Source organism: Poecilia formosa, unplaced genomic scaffold (assembly GCF_000485575.1).
Source record: "Poecilia formosa unplaced genomic scaffold, Poecilia_formosa-5.1.2 Scaffold136, whole genome shotgun sequence".
NCBI lineage: Eukaryota > Metazoa > Chordata > Actinopteri > Cyprinodontiformes > Poeciliidae > Poecilia > Poecilia formosa.
The window spans coordinates 732,115-752,496 of NW_006800075.1; the positions used below are offsets into that span (position 1 = coordinate 732,115).

The 20,382-nt window shown below is 36.9% G+C and overlaps 2 protein-coding genes across 2 annotated transcripts; both read right to left on the reverse strand.

Annotated features, from left to right (window-relative positions):
* Window positions 1-244: 244 nt before the first annotated feature.
* cox7a2l (cytochrome c oxidase subunit 7A2 like) lies at window positions 245-7,033 on the reverse strand. Its single transcript, XM_007562426.2, has 3 exons — window positions 6,884-7,033; window positions 2,670-2,804; window positions 245-1,095 (listed from the first exon to the last, which is right to left on the reverse strand). The coding sequence occupies exons 1-3, from the start codon at window positions 6,953-6,955 to the stop codon at window positions 955-957; spliced, it is 348 nt and encodes a 115-aa protein (XP_007562488.2). The 5' UTR covers window positions 6,956-7,033; the 3' UTR covers window positions 245-954.
* Window positions 7,034-14,069: 7,036 nt separating this feature from the next.
* On the reverse strand, window positions 14,070-19,948 carry kcng3 (potassium voltage-gated channel, subfamily G, member 3). Its single transcript, XM_007562427.2, has 2 exons — window positions 19,323-19,948; window positions 14,070-14,881 (listed from the first exon to the last, which is right to left on the reverse strand). Exons 1-2 carry the CDS (start codon window positions 19,946-19,948, stop codon window positions 14,236-14,238), a joined length of 1,272 nt encoding a protein of 423 aa, XP_007562489.1. The 3' UTR covers window positions 14,070-14,235.
* Between the last annotated feature and the right edge of the window lie 434 nt (window positions 19,949-20,382).

Genomic DNA, 20,382 nt, shown 5'->3' on the forward strand with positions numbered 1-20,382 from the left:
TGTCTTGCTATAATTTAAATAATTTGCCAGTGGAACTAGTGTTTTTTTCATGAATATTAAGGCAAACCATATTTTGATGGAAGTTACTTATGTTAGTTTTGTCTTATTTCAAGAGTGCCAAGAAATTTGCACTAGAAACTACATCAAAAATACTTTTTTTTTTGTTTCTGCAGAAAAGGAAGACAGGCATCAAGCCCATACCACCCCCCCACAACTCTGCAAGGCCAAGCAGGTACAGACGATAGATTGATGACATACAAATTTATTTAAAATTAATCTGCAGAAGAGGAAAAGCATCACCTAAAATGACAGTGAGGAGAATGTTACATCCCACCAGCACCCCCCACATGGTGGCTGTATTTACCAAGTGTGGGGGCACTTGTTAGCCAAGTGAGCGGCAGCTACGTTCCAGACGTCTCCATCAGGCTCGCTGATACACTGGTGACATGGCAGACAGACCCTGTAGAGTGTTTCATCACGGTACAGCGAGGTCGTTTCTTTGGTAGCAAAATGAAACAAACCCGAACTAAACCATTTTCTTTCTGGGATTTATTAACTTAGACATCTTTCTCAAAGAACACAAACATAATGGTCATTATTGGCTTTGTGTCCCAATATTGATGAGGCTAAAAAAACATTTATTAAACCTTTTCTTTTTCATATGTGGCGAGTAGTAATTGATACCAACTTTAAACCTGAATTATTTGAAAAACAAAAAACAAAGTCATAATAATAATAATAATAATAATAATATTGATATTCATTTAATTTTGGTTAGTGTGACAGCAATTACGCCAGAAGGTCGTAAAGCTCTTCTTGTCCTTCAAAAACCAAAGTACAGAGGGGAGGTTCATCATTTAAAAGGGCCAAAGAGGGTCTGGTGAAGTGAGACCCGGTGTTTGCAGCAGCAGCAACGAGTCAGTGGTGTAACACAAGATCCTGAGTTTGTGTTTGTCACTTCTTTTTGGGCTGAGCTGCAATGTAGAGAGCTACCAGGCAGTAGACGACGCCTCCGATCGTGAGAGCCATGGTGGTGCGGTACAGTAGTTGGTCGGGATATCCGCGCTTTAGATGGACTGGGATACCGTCCGATGTCTGAAGGTTGGGACAAACGGAGGAGAAATAGAAAAGAATATGACTGTCAAAACACAGAAAGTTGTTGCAGAGCGTTCAGATCACAACACTTCTTTTAAACATGACCTATTATGGTTCCTTGAACAGGTTAGCATAGGTTAATGGGTTACACAAACCATGTTCATCACATTTTTTGCACAAACTCATTCTTAGATAATGAGATTTTAGTCTGATCTCCTTTCAGAGTGAGCCGTTTAAGGGACTCTTGTCACTTTAAATCCAAATAAGCTGCTGCTGGCCACGCCCCCTCCCAGCTAGGTTGCTAAGTAACAGGGTTGCTAGGTAACAGCACAGTGCCCATCTACTTGTGACTTACAAATCAGGAGGTTTTTGAAACTGCTCACTTTCCAGACACCAAAAAACCTGAACTTATTGCCAAAAAACACCTGGGTGTTTGTCTTTTTAAACGCTCGAGTTGTTTCTACAAGCAGTTGACACCCAAATTGGAGTTCAAAACATGCAAAATGTGAATTTTGCGTAACAGTTTCCCCTTAAGCTCCAGCAGTCGATGTTTCATTTGACTGGTGTGTTTGTTTTCCTCTGAAGTGGTGAGCTGTGGTGGGCTGTGCGGCGGAGGTTGCTCAAGGCCATTCAGACCATGTAGAGAGTGAAATAAATATTAGTCATTACCTAAAATCTACTCTGTGCTTTGAAAACCGTACTTTAGGACTCAATGTGTCGCTTGTGTTTGACCTCGATGATAGAAGGGCTTTGAACCGGTATTGTTTAGCAAATGACAAGGTCTGTAAAATCTCAAAACCTAGATTAATCTATCTTAAAGTTCTTGTGTAAACTCAACTCCCCAATCCTGCTGTTGGTTTACCATCTGTGATTTTGCACTCCCAGCTCACTGGTCGGCTGCACAATTTGCAGGATTTTTTTTTTTTAACTAGCAAAACTGTATGACAGGACATGAACCTCAGTTTTCTTTTAACAATTAAATTGTTTGTCACCTTTTACAATGATATTCACAGTCGGATTGCACAATATAAGAAAGATTGTACAATATTTTTAATGGTTGCAATGCTAAAGTAAAAAGGGTGTTGGAGAACTTGTGATGAAGAAAAAGTCAGAAAATGTGGGTTAATTATAATAGTGCAATTTTTAGAAATGGGATCAAAATAACTGGCAATAACTTTGGAATAATTGGCAATGTAATTGAAATATTTGGCAACTGCGCCAAAGTAATCGGCAATAGTATCAGATTATAAGTCAATAGCATCCAAATAACGATCAACAGCATCACAATAATAGTTTCAATGGCGTCGGACTACTAGGCAATAGCATCACAATAACTGTTTGAGTCAAGTACTACACAATAACAATATAAATACATATTTCATCAGAAATACATGTGATACCAAGTGTGCATTTTTTTAATACACACAGACATACTGCATTGATTTTAATTACATTGGGATAATTGACCATTTTGTAAAGGATTCTGATCCGTACCAGGAACAAAAAGAAATCCTGATCTGGACATCACTCATTTTTCCCCCATTACATATGAAATTTTTAAAAATATTTATTACCTGGAAAAATTTCTGGAGGTCAGGAACTTTGTTTGCTCCCAAATACTCCACTGTGGACCCTGCTTCTGAGACCACCTTGGTGGGTGTGGCGAAGATCATGGTGGGAGACTCTGCAGGCAGGCTTTGCTTCAACCCCTAAATCATAACAAAAGAAGATTTTTAAATACATTTAAAAGAAAATAAAAAAATACATTTTTGATGGCTTTAATTCGTTTCCATTTTTCCAAAAGTCCTTGATTACATTCATGGGAAAATAAAACCAAGATATTTATTTTTAACATTCTCCGCTTATATAAGCTGCTTTTCTTCCCCGCCCACCCAAACCAAGCCTGTGGGTATGAGACCTTGACAGAGACCTTAATAAACACAAAAAGCATTGAATCAAATAAAATACACTAAAAAAAGAAGATGAATAAAGGACATTTTACATAAAAAGAGGATGTGAGGCAATCAGTCAACATCTTCCAGCAACAAAGTCAAGGATTAATTATAAGAAGGATTTAAAATTTAATTACTTCCAGCTCAACACAAGTCAGTTTCATAGATCCAATGCTTTAAGTTCAAGGACGAGGCTTTCACTATAAAACAAGGCTCTTTTCTTTACATGCCATCATACCGAAAACCTTTAAAAAGTTGAATTTATGTGCAATGGTGAGTAAATACTTTTTCTCTTAGCAAAAAGTGAGTTTTATCAGGCACAAAGTTGTGAGCAGGTCTTTAATTATCTGATTTATATCACCATAAAGACTTGATAAGAAGTCTCTTCACATCGATCTTTTGTAAATTAAGCTCAAAAAGAGTCAATATTCATTTTGTAGGTTGTGTAATATCTCTGATTCTGTGAGTGTTTTATTGATTCAGAGTCATGTCTCGACTTGATTTAAATTGGTTAGGCCGTTAAGTGTAAAATATACAGCACCCTTAACGGCTGTTGGCAACCCCGGTGCAGAAAAAAGGCTTTAAAATAAATTACACTGCAGCAGTGTAATCTTAAATTGAAAAATCCTATCATTAATTGGCAGAAAAATCCCATTTTCATTTAAATCTTATGTATCACACTTAATGGTTGGCAACAGAGCATTTGAAATTTGCCATCTTATATTACCAGGGAAACGGGAAGTTATGAAATATGAATCAAATGTTTCATCTTAAAAAGGCATTTGAAATTCTAAAAAGTCAATTACATTCATGTTTTAAGAGTCGGTAGTGGTGCTATAAATTATGTCAATGATTTTGTTTAAAAATAAGAAAAGTTTGGACATTTTCCCACAAAAATAAAACAATTGTAGAAAATATTCCAGGGTAGATCATTTTTATTTTTGTTTTAAAGGAATTATTTGGGGTGCCACAATAAATGTTTCACTGGATTTTCTAGCAAAAAAGAAAATAAAGTGAACATTTCATCACACTATTTTGTGAGCATTAAAAAAGAAAAAAATGCAGCTAAACTGAGACTACTAATTCAAAAAAAGGTTATGAAGAGCAACATCCCCAGAAAAGACTAACCTTTCCATTCATTTTACCACGTTCCCTTTATGGATGGTTATATTTTCTTTTGGAGCAACATTTTGAGATCAAAGCCCGACCCGGTACGTTTTATAGTTACCTTCTATTTTTCTGCAGTGTGCTGAGTAACGCTGGTAAATAAAGCAGCGGTCTCCTGGGTGTCAGTATCCTTTAATTTACATAAAAGTTTCTGTCAAAGCGTGTGGAGGCAGATACGTAGGCGATGCAAATCAAAACCGGACACATAAAAAAAAGAAAAGAAAGGAGGGCAAACTTTCACATCAAGAGATCAACATATTTTTTTTCCCTTTTCTGTTATAGAAGTGTCAAAAAGCCCAAGTTAAATGTTATTTTATTTGTAGAAGTACCATAAAATATTCCAAATCATAAATACAATTAAGGAACAAATAAAGAACTACATTTTATAAAATATATATTTTATAATCCAATCACAGTTAAGACGCAACACAATTTATAAATCAGATTTGTTCAAAAAAGTTTTTAGACATTACTACATTTGTCATATTTCAAAAGGACATTAGAAACTGGTCATTGTGTAGTAACTTCTACGGTGACAATAAAATACAACTTTACAACATAATATTTTAGATGCATTAAGGCACAAATGATATTTTAAGGTTGAACCTGGTGGCAGAAAAGCCAAGTGCACTGCAGCTCAAATTTCATTACTGAAAAACTAAATAAACTTAACGTTTATAACCTACAATAGGACATTTTTGCCCGGCACAGCTGCCCTGCGGAAGCTTAATCCTTAATAATAAAAACTGCTGAAAGTTGTCAGCTGTAATGTGATTTTAGAGGATGTGGTCTGTGTTGCAGCTCTCTTTATATTAGTTGTCCAAAAACAAAAGAAGCTAAAAAATAAAATGAAGAGATGACGGCCTATTTAAGAGCATAACATTTGACAGTGAACTGTTAAACCTGTGGAACAAATTGGATCTGTGAGTGTGTGTTATGACCGGGTGAACAGCATTATAAACAACACACACAAACACACCGTTTCACATGAATTGTGGCTGTAATAAAATGGAAAATCTACCAGTGTGGGTTTACCCATGAGCTGTAAAAATATTAAATCAATGTTTATCACATTATCCGGGCCATCTGCTGCTGTTTCATTACAGGTGGAGACTGAGCGCTGTGCTGTGTGAATGACGCCTGCACCGGCTTTAACCAGATTTCAGCCCAGTGGCTCTCACACTGTTTACACTGTTGCATGAGACGCGGTACGTAAAAACTTCTCCCACTTAGCGAGAACAAAGTCTAGAAACTAAAATATTTGGCAGAGAAAATAAGAAAATTAAATATCCTTTTTTGTTCAGTTTAGAAAAGTTTGAATTATTCTGGAAAAAAAAAATAGAAAAAGAAAGCGCGCACACACACACAAACAACCCCCTCCAAATGCTTGAACACAGCTCCTAATTTAAAAACAGGGAGGATAATCAATGTCAATTGCTTTGCAACTGTCTGCCTGTGGCAGCAGTGTAATGAAACAGGGCTGTGGTTCCACTACGAGTAAATCCTCCACATTGATTTCCAACAAGAAGGTGCAGAAAAACTTGCTTTCTCAACCTATAACAAGTATTTTTCACAGGCATCACTAATTTGACAGTGGAAAAGTTAAAATACAGCTTGGAGGAACAGGCCTACAACTTCCCAATGTTGTTTTTTCCATACTAAACATTGCTTTTATGCAAAAGGTACCATATCAGAGTTTTGATCTGATATGGTACCCATCTCTGACACTGAAAAATCCCAGTGTCAGAGTTGGGTGTTGTCAGTTCAAGTGGGCGATATGGCTTTTCTACTTCTACTTACTTTCATTTATAATCAATTTTGCAAATTTCTCTCTATGAACTGAGTGAAGTAGCCTTCTTTATCTGTGCTATAGATCTGGTGGTGGAGAGATTTCAAGTGACGGGCATTCATTGTGTTGTCATCCAGGACATATTACTGTGGAATGTAATCTCTGCTATTGAGAAATTGAGCTGTTAGCATTGTCATGACAGCCATGAGACTGTCATTCAGTAACTGTCTTCAGTCAGAGGCCTCTTCCTAGCAGCTGCAAGACTGACTGCTACCAGAAATCCTCCCAACCAACAGAATCACCATCCATGATGAAGATACTTGAATGATACAAGTTGCAACATTTAAATTCTCTTTGGAATTTAAATCATTTTTAATTAAATAGAATTTTCTAAATCGGAAACTAAAATTGGAAGCCAACTTCAGCTTTGTATATATTATTTGACTGTTTTAAATGCCATTAATTTCAAATAAAGTCCGGATTAAAACACTGAAATACCCTTTAAGGTCAAAGCTGAAAGACTAAGACTTAAGAGGTGAAAATGGGGCACTGCACCGTGGAAAAAAGGCAAACTTTTCATAAGGTACCGAATGTCATAACAGGTGAAAACAGAAAATTACCCATACGTAAAATAACGATGAAGTTAAGCAATATAAATTTTCGTTGGGTTTAAGCGTAGCAAAGGGAACATCACCAACAAGTGTCCTTAATATACATATTTGTGAATATAATAAAAAAATCCCAGATATTTTTCAGCTGTGGTGGTCAGCTCAAAAGCTAGCTAGCAAAAGCAGGATCCGTTATCTAACAAACCCACGCCAAGGTCAGTAGAGCCATTAAAATTTCGGTTTGTGACCTACACACCGCTTCAAACTCTCACCTGAGGGTTGTAGGCCGCCGTGGGAGCAGCACCCGTCAATTTCTGGGTGAAACCGCTGAACTTATAGTACATTTTCCTGCTGAAGGACAGAACAAGGTGCTGGTGCCACAACAAACCGACCGGTTAAGGACCTTTCCCTCTCCAACCTTCACAGGAAGAAGACGCTGTGAGGTGCCCCCAGCACTGCCTGATTAAAAATAAAGGCAGAAAAGGTGAAAACAAGTTACGCCGATAATAGTTGTGTAGTTTGAAAGTTTTATTTAAATGTGTAAATCAAATTAAAATATTTAAATAGTAAAATGTACATTTATACCATAGATTGAAAAATACATATTGCAAAGTGACATCAAAAGTACCATAATCTTACTCTTCAGTACGGAAAGCAGGAAGAGACAAATGTCGAAAGAAATACGTGTGTCTGGATTTGTACGATATCGATTCTAAGGTAAGATTTGAGAAGATAACGATTCATAGGTTTACTGTTGTGTTTAAAATTTCTGATAAATTTATAATGTATTTTTGCTCATAAATGAAAATGCACTCATATTTTTTTAACCTTTAGGATAGTTAGTTTATATGGCTAATGCTAAGAAATTTCAAATGCCCCCTTTGAATGTATTTAGGAATGATTTTTCAAAGTAGGAAAAATGCATCTAATCTCTTCAGCCACAAACATTCAAGTTACATCCTCCATATTAGCATCTTGGATAAAATTGTATGAATGACTTAAACTATTTATATTTTACATCCTGTTTTTGAATTATTCAGATGGAAATGCAGTACAGCATTAAATTTGTTTCATATTCACCAGTACTTAGTTATATTAACAGTGATGTAAACAGACACATTCAACCCTGAAAAAGAATTCCTGCTTTTTTAAATGTTTCAAATTTGCCACAAACTACAATATTGAGATTATATGTTAGACCAATATAAAGTCACACATAATTGTAGTGTACAAATACTTTTTACAACTGAACATCTGAAATGTGGCATGCATTTTTATTCAGTTTCCTAGAGTCAATTTTTTTAGTAGGTCTATACAAGTAGAAAATGTCTCATTATTGCAATATTACACATGATATACATATCGCAAAGAAATGTGTGGACTGCTATAATGCTGGCTATTTGTTTTAAGTGCTTATAAAATATTTGGTGACCCCTATTGTTTTCTGCAGGGTTTTAAAAAATGAAATTAGTTGTAACTATGTTGTTTCAATACCAAAAATGCATAGGTGTTGATGAAAATGGATGATTTTAATCAAAAGATTGTCCCACCTGAGCTGTTAATTTCTGCAGCTCCTCCAAAGGTACCACAGAGTCACCCACAATTCTCAAATAATAAATATAAATGAAAAAAAATTTATCTTTAGATTTTGTGCTTTTTCAGTTATGGGAGTCTATGAATATTATAGTCAGTCTGATTGCTTAGGAACTTTTAATTTGAAATCCTTGGCTTTCTGTCTCCCTGGGATACAAATATAACTACAGACAAAGGCCAAATTTTTCCAAGCCACTCTTCTAAATGAGAATTACCAAGAAAGAGTGGCATTCGGATATAAAACAGTTGTGAGTGCCTACCTACACATACTTTTGATTTAGTTTGCAAATGTCTTCGTACACTTGAGATAAAACAAAACTAACTTACAAGTACCTTTTCAGAAAGATATGGAAGCTTGTTTTAATAATAATAATAATAATAATAATAATAATAATAATAATAATAATAATAATAATATTTAATTAATTATTGGCAAAAATGTCTTGTTATACATGAAATAATCTGTATTATTTTTTTAAATCAACATTAAGGAACTATGGATTAAAGTAAAACAAGCTCCTATATTTTGCTGAAACATTACTTTTAAGTTAATTTAGTCATAATTCACATATACCACAATATTTGCACTAGAAACTACACAATACCGGGTAAAATTTTATGTTTTTCCTGTATACATTGAAGACAGTTGGAGCTGTGACAGAAAAACACCAGATGTGAATCTAAGGTTATCTTGCTGGCACAGAGTGCAGAGGACAGTAAGGGAGATAGATATAAGATCAGTATGAGATTATTGTAACGTAATAAATAAGGCTTTATTTCCTCACTTTCACTGGAGTTTCTCTTAAACTACTTCGTACAAAACACCAAAGGGAGACTTTCCTTGAACATCAAAAATCTGTTTTTATTGTATCCTAATAAAAGGGAGAAGTGAAGGAAAACCAAGTTTTCAGAAAGCTTATTGATGATGAGCATGAAATAGGTTTTTTTGAAGAGTTTGAACTCCGGGGGCATTCCCTCTGCTTCAGGCATTTCCTTCTTTTTGCTGCTTTTTGTGAGACCAGCAGTGGTGCAGCTTTCACCGCACATGTGACTCGGAGGAGAGCGCTGGCGGGCTCAGGTGTTCATCGTTCTGAATGTTAAGATTCAGTGCCTACATGAAGCAGAAATGCAGCTTATTTTTAGCCTACAGTTACATCATCATCACTTTGAAATTAGGAAGCACCAGCGACCCAAAAAAATCTGTCTCCCCTGGTGATCGAGACACGTGACTCTATGGACTGACAGTAATAAGATATGACACTTCATTTAATGAAGATGAATGTGGTTGGAGCAGCCAGCTTATGGAGTCTTGAAATATAAAGTGCCTTGTGAATGTATTAGTACCCAGTGAATCTTTTCATATTACAACTATAAGCTTCATGTTAGTTTTATTCAGATTTTATATTAGCACAAGGTACTGGGATGAAGTGGAAAGAAACCTATCAATGTCTTGCTCCATTTTTCTCTTATTTTAAAAATATGTGGTTTTGAAGTATAAATACACAAACAGATTTGTAGTCAATCTCCAATACCTGGATAATCCTAGATTAAAAACTCATTTGTTTCCCTTCAGAAGTCACCAAATTAACAAAAGGAAAATATACTTGTATTTAAATAATTAACTGAGCTTACTGTACTGTTTGATAACTAGAATAAATTGGAAGGTATGTGTTTAAATTAAAATAATATTTGTTAAAATGCCCTGAGACAACATTTGTTGTGAATTTGCTCTATATAAAGAAATTGTTTTAAAGCATTTCATAAGAAGTGAAATGTAGAATGAGGGGAATTGTTCCTACCAGAATGGAAAACATTAACCTATAAAACTTTCTCTAGTGTTCAGATATTTAAAATGAAATACCTGCTATTTCTTCTTGTGTATGAAATTGCATTTTGTGTCACTTTATGGCACTGTTTGCTATAAAATTACTTGGCAAAATTGGTAAAAATCAACTGATCCAAAGTGTGGCCCGACATCGGTATTGGAAGTGAAAAAAGTGGATCGGTGCATCCCTAGCTGTAACATGATAAAATGTGGAAAAAGTCCAAGAGGCAAAGATACTTTTGCTTATTTATCTTATGATAAAGTTTGAAATAAGCAGTCAGACACTTTGGTTCTACATATCAGAGGTTTTATTAGAAAAGCTCAAACACTGATCACATTTATCATGAGTATCGATGAAAAATGTCTGATTGAGGGTTTCAATCAAAATGTTCTTTCCTGAAAACAAAAGCTAAATGATTTATGTCAGAACTCAGCTAATGAAATATTTGATTTCATTTCAAGACATCTGCTGAACTTAAAGAGCACACAAAGAACAACAAGAAAATTCAATGTGACAAGCACGCTCTAAACTAATACAGACTTCTAAAACAGTGCTGGAAACACTTAGATTGACTTAGACATTTGATTTATTTGAAAAAAAAAAAGTCAGTTTAATGTGTAATAAAGGGGGAGGAAAAGGAGAAGAGATGTAGAGAAAGACTGTTGTGTGGGAGAGGTGTTGACTTGTTTGTTTGGATCATGTGTCTGTTCAACAAATCGCATCATCTTGGCAAAGAACGCCACAAACATGCGTGAGTTATCAATGTATCAATGTCAGAACCATCATTTTGTGGCAGCCCTGGATGCTCCCTTTTTTTTTTTCAAACACACTTTCGTTCTTTTGCACTCAGTTTTATCTCGATTTGTGTTGTGATTCTCCGCAAAAATCCCAGGACAAAGCTGTTTTGCACCATCCAGGAGGTGTGCGTGGATGCAGTCTATTTGTGTGCACAGAAATCAACCACCATAATGATTGGCATGTTGGAGGATGAGGTTGCCTTGGAGACTGAGAAACACAAAATGCCTCACATTCACTCGCAAGTAAAGAAGCAGCTTTTCATTCTTTGTGCTTCGGCTTTGTCTTTTTTCCTTTTTTTTTTTTGCAATATTTTTTCCATCCTCCATCTCAGACTCCATCTGTCCTGTTGTATCTTTGTCTGTTTTATTGTCTGCCACTTTGAGGTCCCTCCTGACCTAAGCCCATATTTCATTATTCTTGGCTTAAGGCTCATCTAACACTCTGAGTTCTCTGTGTAACCCCTCGCATTTGTTCGCGCCTCTCTCCTTATTTCACACCGGTCTCACAGAATGCATCTAGGTCACACATCATTCTTGTGTAACTTTCTCCATCTGGGTTTAAATCTCTGAAAAAGTGAGCGGCCAACAGCCAGACAAACAAACACACACGCATACACACGTACACACACCGATGCAGCCATTTCTGCCTGATCTGTAACCATGGGGACACAGTGTAAACAGCAGCCATAGATAAAATGGGATTGGCTTTACATGTGTGTCTCTAATAAATAATTCTCTCTCTCTGTGTGTTTATCTGCACGCTGTGCTTTTAAAGGTACACTCCAGGTGGTGAAGCACAAGTTCTTTGAAGAAGGTATTAGTAGGCTGTAGCTTACCTGCAGAAGACAGAAATCATCAGGAGGTGAGGCTGGAGGAACACGGAGACTCTACCACAGGACTACAGGTCAGTACTGGTCAAACTGGGGCTGCTGTTTCAGCCTTTAAAAAGTCCTGACACCTACTTTTTACACCAACCATTATTGGGAGGAGATATAATTTAGGATATAACTCACACCAGAATGAGGAGGGACATTCCTCAGACACTTTCATCAGAAATGATGATATATAATCTGTTTATCAGATTATAAGATTATAACGTTTGTAAGGTGCACAGTAAAAAAATAATTAACAGCAATATTATGATGTATTTAGTCTGTCATAGAGTCAAAAATTGTGTTAATTTTTCAATCATATTTGAACCATGTCATTCATATGTTTATAAATGTTTTAGTTCCAAACTAAATATTTAATTCATAAACCAAATGCTTATCTTGAAAATGTATTTAATTAATTTATTTAGTTTACAAGCATTTACATTTAGCTCCAAATTAAATATTAATTTGTTAACTAAATATTTTAGTTTCAAAATAAATGTTTATTTTCCAAACTAAACATTTAATTTTCAAACTAAATATTTATTTCCTAATCTGAACTATTTTGCTTTGACCTAAATATTTTGGGCCAAGCTAAACATTTAGTTTGTGAATTAAATATTTAGTTTGGGATGAAACATATGGTGAACATATGACTTTGAAAAATAAACACCCAGTTTTGTTCTCTATGACAGGTTAAATAAACCAAAACTATTGCTGTTAATTTTTTTTTTATTATATAACTTTACAAATATAAGTTGGAAAAACAACAATTTATGTCTTCAAACTATTTTTTAACAAAGATAAGCTGATTAAAATAAGAAATAACAAATTTATTGGGGGAAATAATCTATCAAAAAAGAAAAAAACCTGGGCAGGTGTGAAAAATGTATTTCCACTTGCTTCATCTATAGTCAGAATATGTGATTCAACAATAAGAAAGAATATATAGGAGAAAAAAAATGGTAAAATTACTGATGGATAAAAACAACAAAGAAACAAAAACAACTCTTCATGATCTCCAAACATTTTAGAAAAATAATCCAAAACATCTGGGGATTGACATGTTCAAAGAAATACTTTTAGAAAGGTGTACATTTTATTACACCTGCTGTACAACTAACAGAGAATTGAGAAAAAGAACCTCGTACTAGCAGTGAAACACGGTGGTGGCAGTGTGATGGTCTGGGGCTGCTCTTATTGATGCGACAGAAATCCTGAAGGAAAATATCAGACCATCAGTTCCTGGCCTCAAGCTCAATCCCACTTCATACAATGACACAATGATTAAAATACTCTAAAAATGAACACTTTGTAGTGGTATAGTCAAAGTTTAGACTTAAATCTGACTGAGATGCTGAACATAAACAGGAAGTTCATAATCCAAAATTCCTTCAAAGCAATATTAGATTCTCATCGTCATTTACTGTGATGGAGTTGTTACTGCCAAGGACTAAGTATTAGATTTATGGTATAGATAACTTTCTCCCCCTGTTATAATTTTTTTTTTTGTATTCAGGTTATCCTTTAAATTAAAATTATTTTTATGATCTGAGAAATTTAAATGTACAAAAAAACAAAAACAGGAAAAGGGGATACCTTTTGACTTTTATTTTGAAAATCTGAAAATCTGTCCTCTGAACCTCTCTGCTGTCCTCTGCAGGTAAGATACTGATTACTGATTACTTCATGTCGTTTGCTGGTCAGTTATAATCAGTTCTACTGGAGACAGGGACTATGTAGATAGAGGAAGGGTGTCCAAAGTGTGGCCCGGGGGCCACTTGTCGCCCTTCAAATGACTCCCCAAGAATGGTTCAGGTTTGTGAAACAAAACAGAAAAAAATTGATTATCCAAAAAATAGGCAATTTTCTTTTATTATAGCAACAGTATATGTTTTATCTTTAATGATTTAAAGATTTCCAAAAAAGAAAAATAAATTTCAGCAGGTAAAATAAAAGTCACAGTTAACTAATTTTTGCATTTTTAATTTAATGGATTTTGTGGCCTGTGAGTGGTTTAAATTAGCCAGTTTTGGCTCCTAGAGCAAAAAGTTTGGACACCAACGATGTAAAGCAACAATATCGAATGCTGTACTGCAAAAACACAACATCTTACAAAGTATTTTTTTTGTCTAGATCCTAGTGCAAATATATTTGGACACTTGAAAACAAATGAATAGACTTACAATTGGCTTTTTAGCAAGATATAGGAGCTTGGTTTAAATAAATAAACAGTACTCACTCATAATAACGCAGTTTTTTCATGTTATAAATTCAATAATGTGCCAATGGAACTTGTACTTTTTAAAAAAATTAATATTAAAGAGTTATTGTCTTAAAACAAGCTCCTATATCTGGATGAACAGTTACTTGTAAGTTAGTTGTCTTCTGAGACATTTCACTAGAAACAAAACAAAAACACTTGGTAAGACTTTGTGTTTTTGCAGTGTGCCAAAGCCAGGAGACAGGGCAGTTCACACAGTTGGTTATTTCACAAGGAGATCCTCTGGTTTGCTGTGTTTGTGTCTGATGTGGTTCACTGCAGAATCTCTGAAGTCACGTTTCGTGCGTATCTAGCGGAGCGGAGCTTCAGTTCGTGGTAGCACTGAACAAAGCTGTGGTAGATGAAAGTGATGGGCAGAGCCAGGAGAACAATCCCGCTCACAACACACATCCCCCCGAGAACTCGTCCCCAAGTCGTCACTGGATACACGTCCCCGTACCCGACTGTAGTCATGGAGATGATGACCCACCAGGCGGCGGCCGGGATGCTGGCGTAGTCCTGGTTCGGGCAGTTATTGTCCAAGCCGTGCTCCAGCAACTGTGCCAGGGCGCTGTATATCGCCATGGCCACGAAGACAAACACCATGAGCATGACCATCTCCCTGTAGCAGCGCCTGAGCGTCAGCCCCAGAGTCTGCAGGCCCAGGAAGTGTCTGGCCAGCTTCATGAGCCAGAACACTCTCATCATCCTCAGCACGCGCAGTATCACTCCAGCGACCCCGAGCCCGGCACCCGGCATCCCAGCTCCGGCCATTGCCATGGTGACATAGTAGGGGGTAATGGCAATCACGTCGATGATGTTCAGCGGATGGCGGATGAAGTCGCACTTGTCTCTGGCCAACAGAAAGCGCACGATGCACTCAGTTGTAAACCAGCCGATGCACACTGCCTCCACTATCCTAAAGAAGGAAGATGGAGAGAGAAAGACTTCAACAATAAACAGGAAATGGAAGAGGAGCTCCAGAGAGATAACAGTACGCTTGATGTGAGATACTGCTTGACTTGGTCTGTCAGTGTGAGGCAGGAATAAGTCAAGCAAGAGGATTTAAATCATTGTAAATAAGGAGCACATCTGATGCAATTTAGACATACAAGTAAAGAAAAAGAGGCTGAATTAAACTCCACACAGGGAAAGAAGAAAAAGCCTTAAAGAGTAATTGTGACAAAATCAGCCACACAATTAATCCCCCAATTAACACAGCAACGGCCATAAAGCTGAATTAGAAAGCCATCCCGCTGGTATTTGACACAAACGAGATTCAAGAAAGCAAAGACCGCATGTTCCAACATTGTAGCGATTACCACAATTGAATCAAATCAAATTATGAAGCAGCTGAGAAAACTGCATCATCTACTGGCATGAAACTGGATCCCTTTGGCCCCAAGTACGAGCTACGCTTTTAGTTGATTACCTAACCCCCTGGAAAAGCTCCAAACTCAAAGCTACATCCAGCTTGAGAGAACAAAACCTAACCTTATATAGAAAATAGATTCCTCAGGACTTCCTTCAGAGGACAGGCTGTAGCAAAAAAAAAAAAAAAAACACAATGCAGAAATGGAAATGCAGGTTTTCATTTTGTGACCAAAAGAGTCACTCAGACTGAAACTGCCCTCTTGTGAGACCGCAAAAGGAAAAGGTAAGAGAAATGAGAGAGAGCTCCCTCTGTTATTAACACTTCAAGTTTAGTAGATAATATTGATTCATTATTGATTTTCTCTGAGGGGGCTTGTGTGACAGCCATGTGAGGATGCTAATGATTGATGGGGTTGTCTGAAACTCGTCAATGAGCATAATGTCCTCAGAGGCGCCAGTTTACCAAGCACCAGGATATATTTACCATGTTTCCACTAATACACTAACAACTGCTGGGTTATTTCTTTAACCCAAATGCTCAGTTTATGCTGCCAGGCAGAGGTTGGGAAGTTTAACCAAACACTGGATCAAAAATGACTCAATTCTAGATATATGAAACCTCATCGTTCTTCACAGGCCGCCATTTCGATGACCAGATCAGACTTTCCTATCGCTTCTTCCACCTGATCAAATAATGGTAACATTCTCATTTATGCATTTTAAATCTATCAATAAAGGGAAATAGATACCAGTAGCTAACGCTCTGTTTCACAATTTGGACATTATTTGTTGTAATTTTCCATTATCAACTCATGCATGGAAATTTCATGAGTATAATAAATAACAGTAGATTGTTTAAGAGTTATTTTGGTTGCATTAGGGAACATAGTCTGTCATATTTCTGTCAAGTTAATGCAAAACAAAGCTGAGATAATGTGATGTGTAATTGATGTATAATTCAATTTAATTACACATGAGATTAGAGGATTTTTCTGAGTATTTTTTCATAATTGATTAAACTGATACCATGCAGGCTTAGGTGCATGGTAAATGTTTTTTTACAGGACACATAGGTAGGTGTAAAATAGGTATTTGAACTGTCAGTTATGATTTGATCTGGAGATTAAAACTTCTGTCTTGTTTTCAGTCTAACTGTTATGGGAATGGTGTTTTATTTTTAATATTAGTTGTACTGAATTAGTCATAAATTGACCCAGTTTGGGAGTTTCCATCAAGATCCAGTGATAGAAATATGATCAATGTTGGATCGCTGAAGATGAGTTATTTGTTAATAAAGGCTTTGCAAATATATGAGGGTGTTGTCTTTTTTCATCAAATTATTTTAAGGCAGAATCAAAATGTCTGTGTTTTTAATTGCTTTGTGTGAAGGCACGGCTTGCATGAGTTAATGCTACAGTGACTCTGTTGTTTTTATCAGATTCTGGCAGACTGGAGTTAAATTTACATTAATAACTTCGGGGATAATGCGTCTGGTATATCTGTCCATCTCTATGCTGATGACGCAGTTGTTTACCGCCATGGAAACTCCATTGCCTTAATTTGCGATCTTCTACAGGCTGCTTTTGACATTATTCAGTCACATTTGTTGCATTTCAAATTAATTCTCAATACTGACAAAACTAAAGGTATTTTGTTTTCAAACTAAAAGAGAACCTCTGCTACTCTCCCTGTTATCCTGTCTGCACAAATTTAATTTTTCTTGTTAAAAATGGATATTACTAGTTGAAAATCTGTCTTTTATGTCAAATATTGATAGTATGAGAATCAAATAAGGCTCTTTTCATAGAATTAAAGCATGTAATTTTCATTTAACATTAATAAACAACCTGCGGCAGCTGACCTTTTACCTCACATTGATTATGGTTTTATTATTTATATGAATGTTCCTGTTAGCTCCTTACAGGCTAAATGCTGAGGTTCACTACAGGATGTAAAAGCCCGGCATTGTACAGTGCATTCTCTGGTTACCTGACATTTACCATTTTATCTGACTTCCTTGGACTTCCTTGAACTGGAAAAAAATATATATATATATTTTCTTAAATTACAGCAGGACCTGAAGCTGTGCAGCTTAATTGAACTAAAGGTTTTAAACACCTTAAGGTAAATTGAGAAATCTTCAGTGGGTGGCTGTTTATGCTCTTAATGCTTTTTTGGTATTTTCTTTTATTTTGTCTAAGTTTTACCTTGTCGAGACAATTGGATAGACTTTTATGACTATCAAATTGTTATGTACATATAAAGTAGATTGCTTTTAAAAATGAGGCTTCACGTTGCTGTGAGATCTACCTGTATAAAAAAGTGAAATAATAAAGAAATATGTTGCAACTTTACCTGTTTGACTCCAGTGATCCCAGGATAATGTGTGAGATGACAAAGTGAAGCAAAAGGTCACGATGACAATGATTTATATTCAGTACATAAAATACAGCTTTATATTCCTGATTCTTTTCATTTGATTAGTTCTTACAACTGGAAATATTAAGTTTTTGTATCCTTTAAAATTTGCCCTTACTGTACAGTTTTCCATTCTTATTTTTCTGTTTTTATGCGTTTTTGCTTTTGTGTTAATCTGGATGCATCCATTTACCTTAAACCTGCTAATTTTACCATTCTGGGACAATAAAGGATATTTATTTCCCATCATTTTCTGTACTAATAGAGTATTTTCATCAGGTTAGTTTTTGAGCATGTTTGTCCCTCATAAAATGGCACCAGATGCAGTCTGCACTCCTTCTGCTTCACTTCACTCCATCAGCTCCTCTTCCTGGGTGATGGGTGATTCCTTATTTCTTTGATCACTACAATGGAACAGACTGTTCTGTACAAGCAAATTTTCCTGAACTCTATGATACTGTAACATTTCTCTGCAGCAAACTTAATCCAATTGAATACATCTGAAGAAAGAATTTGATTAAAAATATCAAAATGAACTGGATCAGGGTTTCAAACTTATTTTTAAGACATTATCACATAAGATAGTTAAGTCTCAGAGCAAAAGTCTATGTAAATTTCTTACATGAGTCTGAAACTTGAGTTTTTATTTTGAGCAATAGAATTATTTTTGCAATTTTACACCAAAACAGCTGTTTTTGGCATTAAAATCCATCTTACCGGTCTATTTCTACTACCCTCCATCCTGGCATTTTAACAACATACTAACTATGTTGTACATACAGAGCTTAAGTTTAGACGTAACTAAATGAAACTTAATGGTGCATGTTCAAGTTCCCTGTCTGACAAACAGGAGTTTTGTTTCCAATATGGCTGCAGTGCATACCATATGTACTGAAAGGTGATATTTATTATCACTTCTGACAGTTTGCATGTCATTAAAGAAGAGTCACACAAAGTACTGTAACATTTCTTTTTGTAATTTTGTGCTTAAGCCTGACTTTATAAAATAAAGAGAAATGTGCGGTTATCAGTTTACATTGCTAATAATAGATCCAAAAAAGGGGGCAAATCCGGTTTTTAGATTTGAATGCTCTCAAATTAGTGATATCTGAGCATATGGGTCCATCTTCCCTTCACATAAATAAGACTTTCTAAGACCTAAAATTGAGAGAAAAATACTAGTTTTCATTACTTAACAGAACCACATGAAGAACCTGCAGAGATATGTGGAAAAATACTCTGAGGAGGTTCGATTCGTCACCTTATGCCTTATGTGATGTCATGATGAGAGGGGTGTGGTGTGGAAGCCTGATAGTGGGAGTTTGTTTATCTCGATTAAACAACATTTTACCACAAAACAGCAAAACAAAGAGTGACTTGACATAGTGACAAACTATATTTAGAGTCAGTGTGGTGGATTTTACTCAATTTGAAAGATTTATTCATGAAGTGTCTCACTTTTACGCACAGGACTTAAGAGCACCATCTCATTGCGCCTCAATGTCTGACCGCATTTCACTGAGGGGAGCCCCTCAAGCACTGCAGTTTGGTCGCACACCACCGCCTACCTGTGCTCTTCCACGGTAGTCTTCTTAGCGGTATTCCAGTCCGGCAGCGTGCTGGCGCACAGCATGATCATAGAAACAATCACGAAAATCACGGACACCGAAGCCAGAAGCTGCGCCACCAGGGAAGAATTAGGGTCCTCGAAGGTTTTGCGCAACCTCTCGAGCCATTTGGTACGTCCGGTGAGCGCAATCTGTTGCACCGTCTCCTCCGGAGTCAGGCACTCATCCCCGGACAGTATGATGTCCCCCTCTGAGAGACTGTCCATCCCGATGTCGGACATCCTCTCGTCCAGGCGCTTCTGGCAGCAGGAGTCCAGGTGCGCGGTCTCCAGCCCCCAGTACAGCATCTCGGTGTAGAAGGACAGTTCGCAGACTCCGGGGACAAACCGGAGTTTGCCGGAGCGCACGTACAGCATGATGAACACGAAAGCTTGCGCGTGGCGGTCGAAGAAGAACTCGTTCCGGTCCCGGTCGTAGTCGTCGCACAATTCTAGGACCTCTTTCTCGGTCGCGCAGGCATGTAAGCGGCTGACGCGCCGGAGTGGGAAATCCCTGATCACCTCACGAGTGAAGGCGTACCGGGTTCCCCCCACATTCAACACGCATATGCTCTTCCCGAACTTCATCTTGGCGACCTGTACCCGACTAAAACTCTTCTTCACTGTCCATTCTTCCTTTCATCTCAGGAGTCAGGGCACCTGGGGGGAGCGGACGGTCTCCCCTGGCCCCCGGGGCGTGGCTCGCCTTTCCTGGAAGCGGACCTATAGGTTTGGTCCGTGTGTGGATGAAACTAAATCTCGTCTGTTTCTCCCACTGCCCGCTCCTTCTGCCTCTGTGGTCTGGATAAAACTCTCTCCACCCCACTCAAGGCGAGCCAGTCCCATCCGTGATGTCATATGCGCGCACGCAGCGAGAAACACAAACCCCCCACGGTAAAACCACAGCTTGTTGTTTTGTTTCCACACTGAAAAAGCACTGTCAGAATTTAACCAAAAACCCAGAGGTAATAGTATTGTATTTGGGCAGCTTTCAATTAATGATACTGAGTGGAAATAATGTA

Excerpts from the sequence above, each read along its gene's own strand:
- cox7a2l (XM_007562426.2), bottom strand. The coding sequence starts at position 6,955 with ATGTACTATAAGTTCAGCGGTTTCACCCAGAAATTGACGGGTGCTGCT. Across the intron at positions 2,805-6,883 it reads CGGCGGCCTACAACCCTCAG|GGGTTGAAGCAAAGCCTGCC; the intron begins GTGAGAGTTTGA and ends GTTATGATTTAG. Across the intron at positions 1,096-2,669 it reads ACCTCCAGAAATTTTTCCAG|ACATCGGACGGTATCCCAGT; the intron begins GTAATAAATATT and ends CCCAACCTTCAG.
- kcng3 (XM_007562427.2), bottom strand. The coding sequence starts at position 19,948 with ATGAAGTTCGGGAAGAGCATATGCGTGTTGAATGTGGGGGGAACCCGG. Across the intron at positions 14,882-19,322 it reads ACTACCGTGGAAGAGCACAG|GATAGTGGAGGCAGTGTGCA; the intron begins GTAGGCGGTGGT and ends TTCCTTCTTTAG.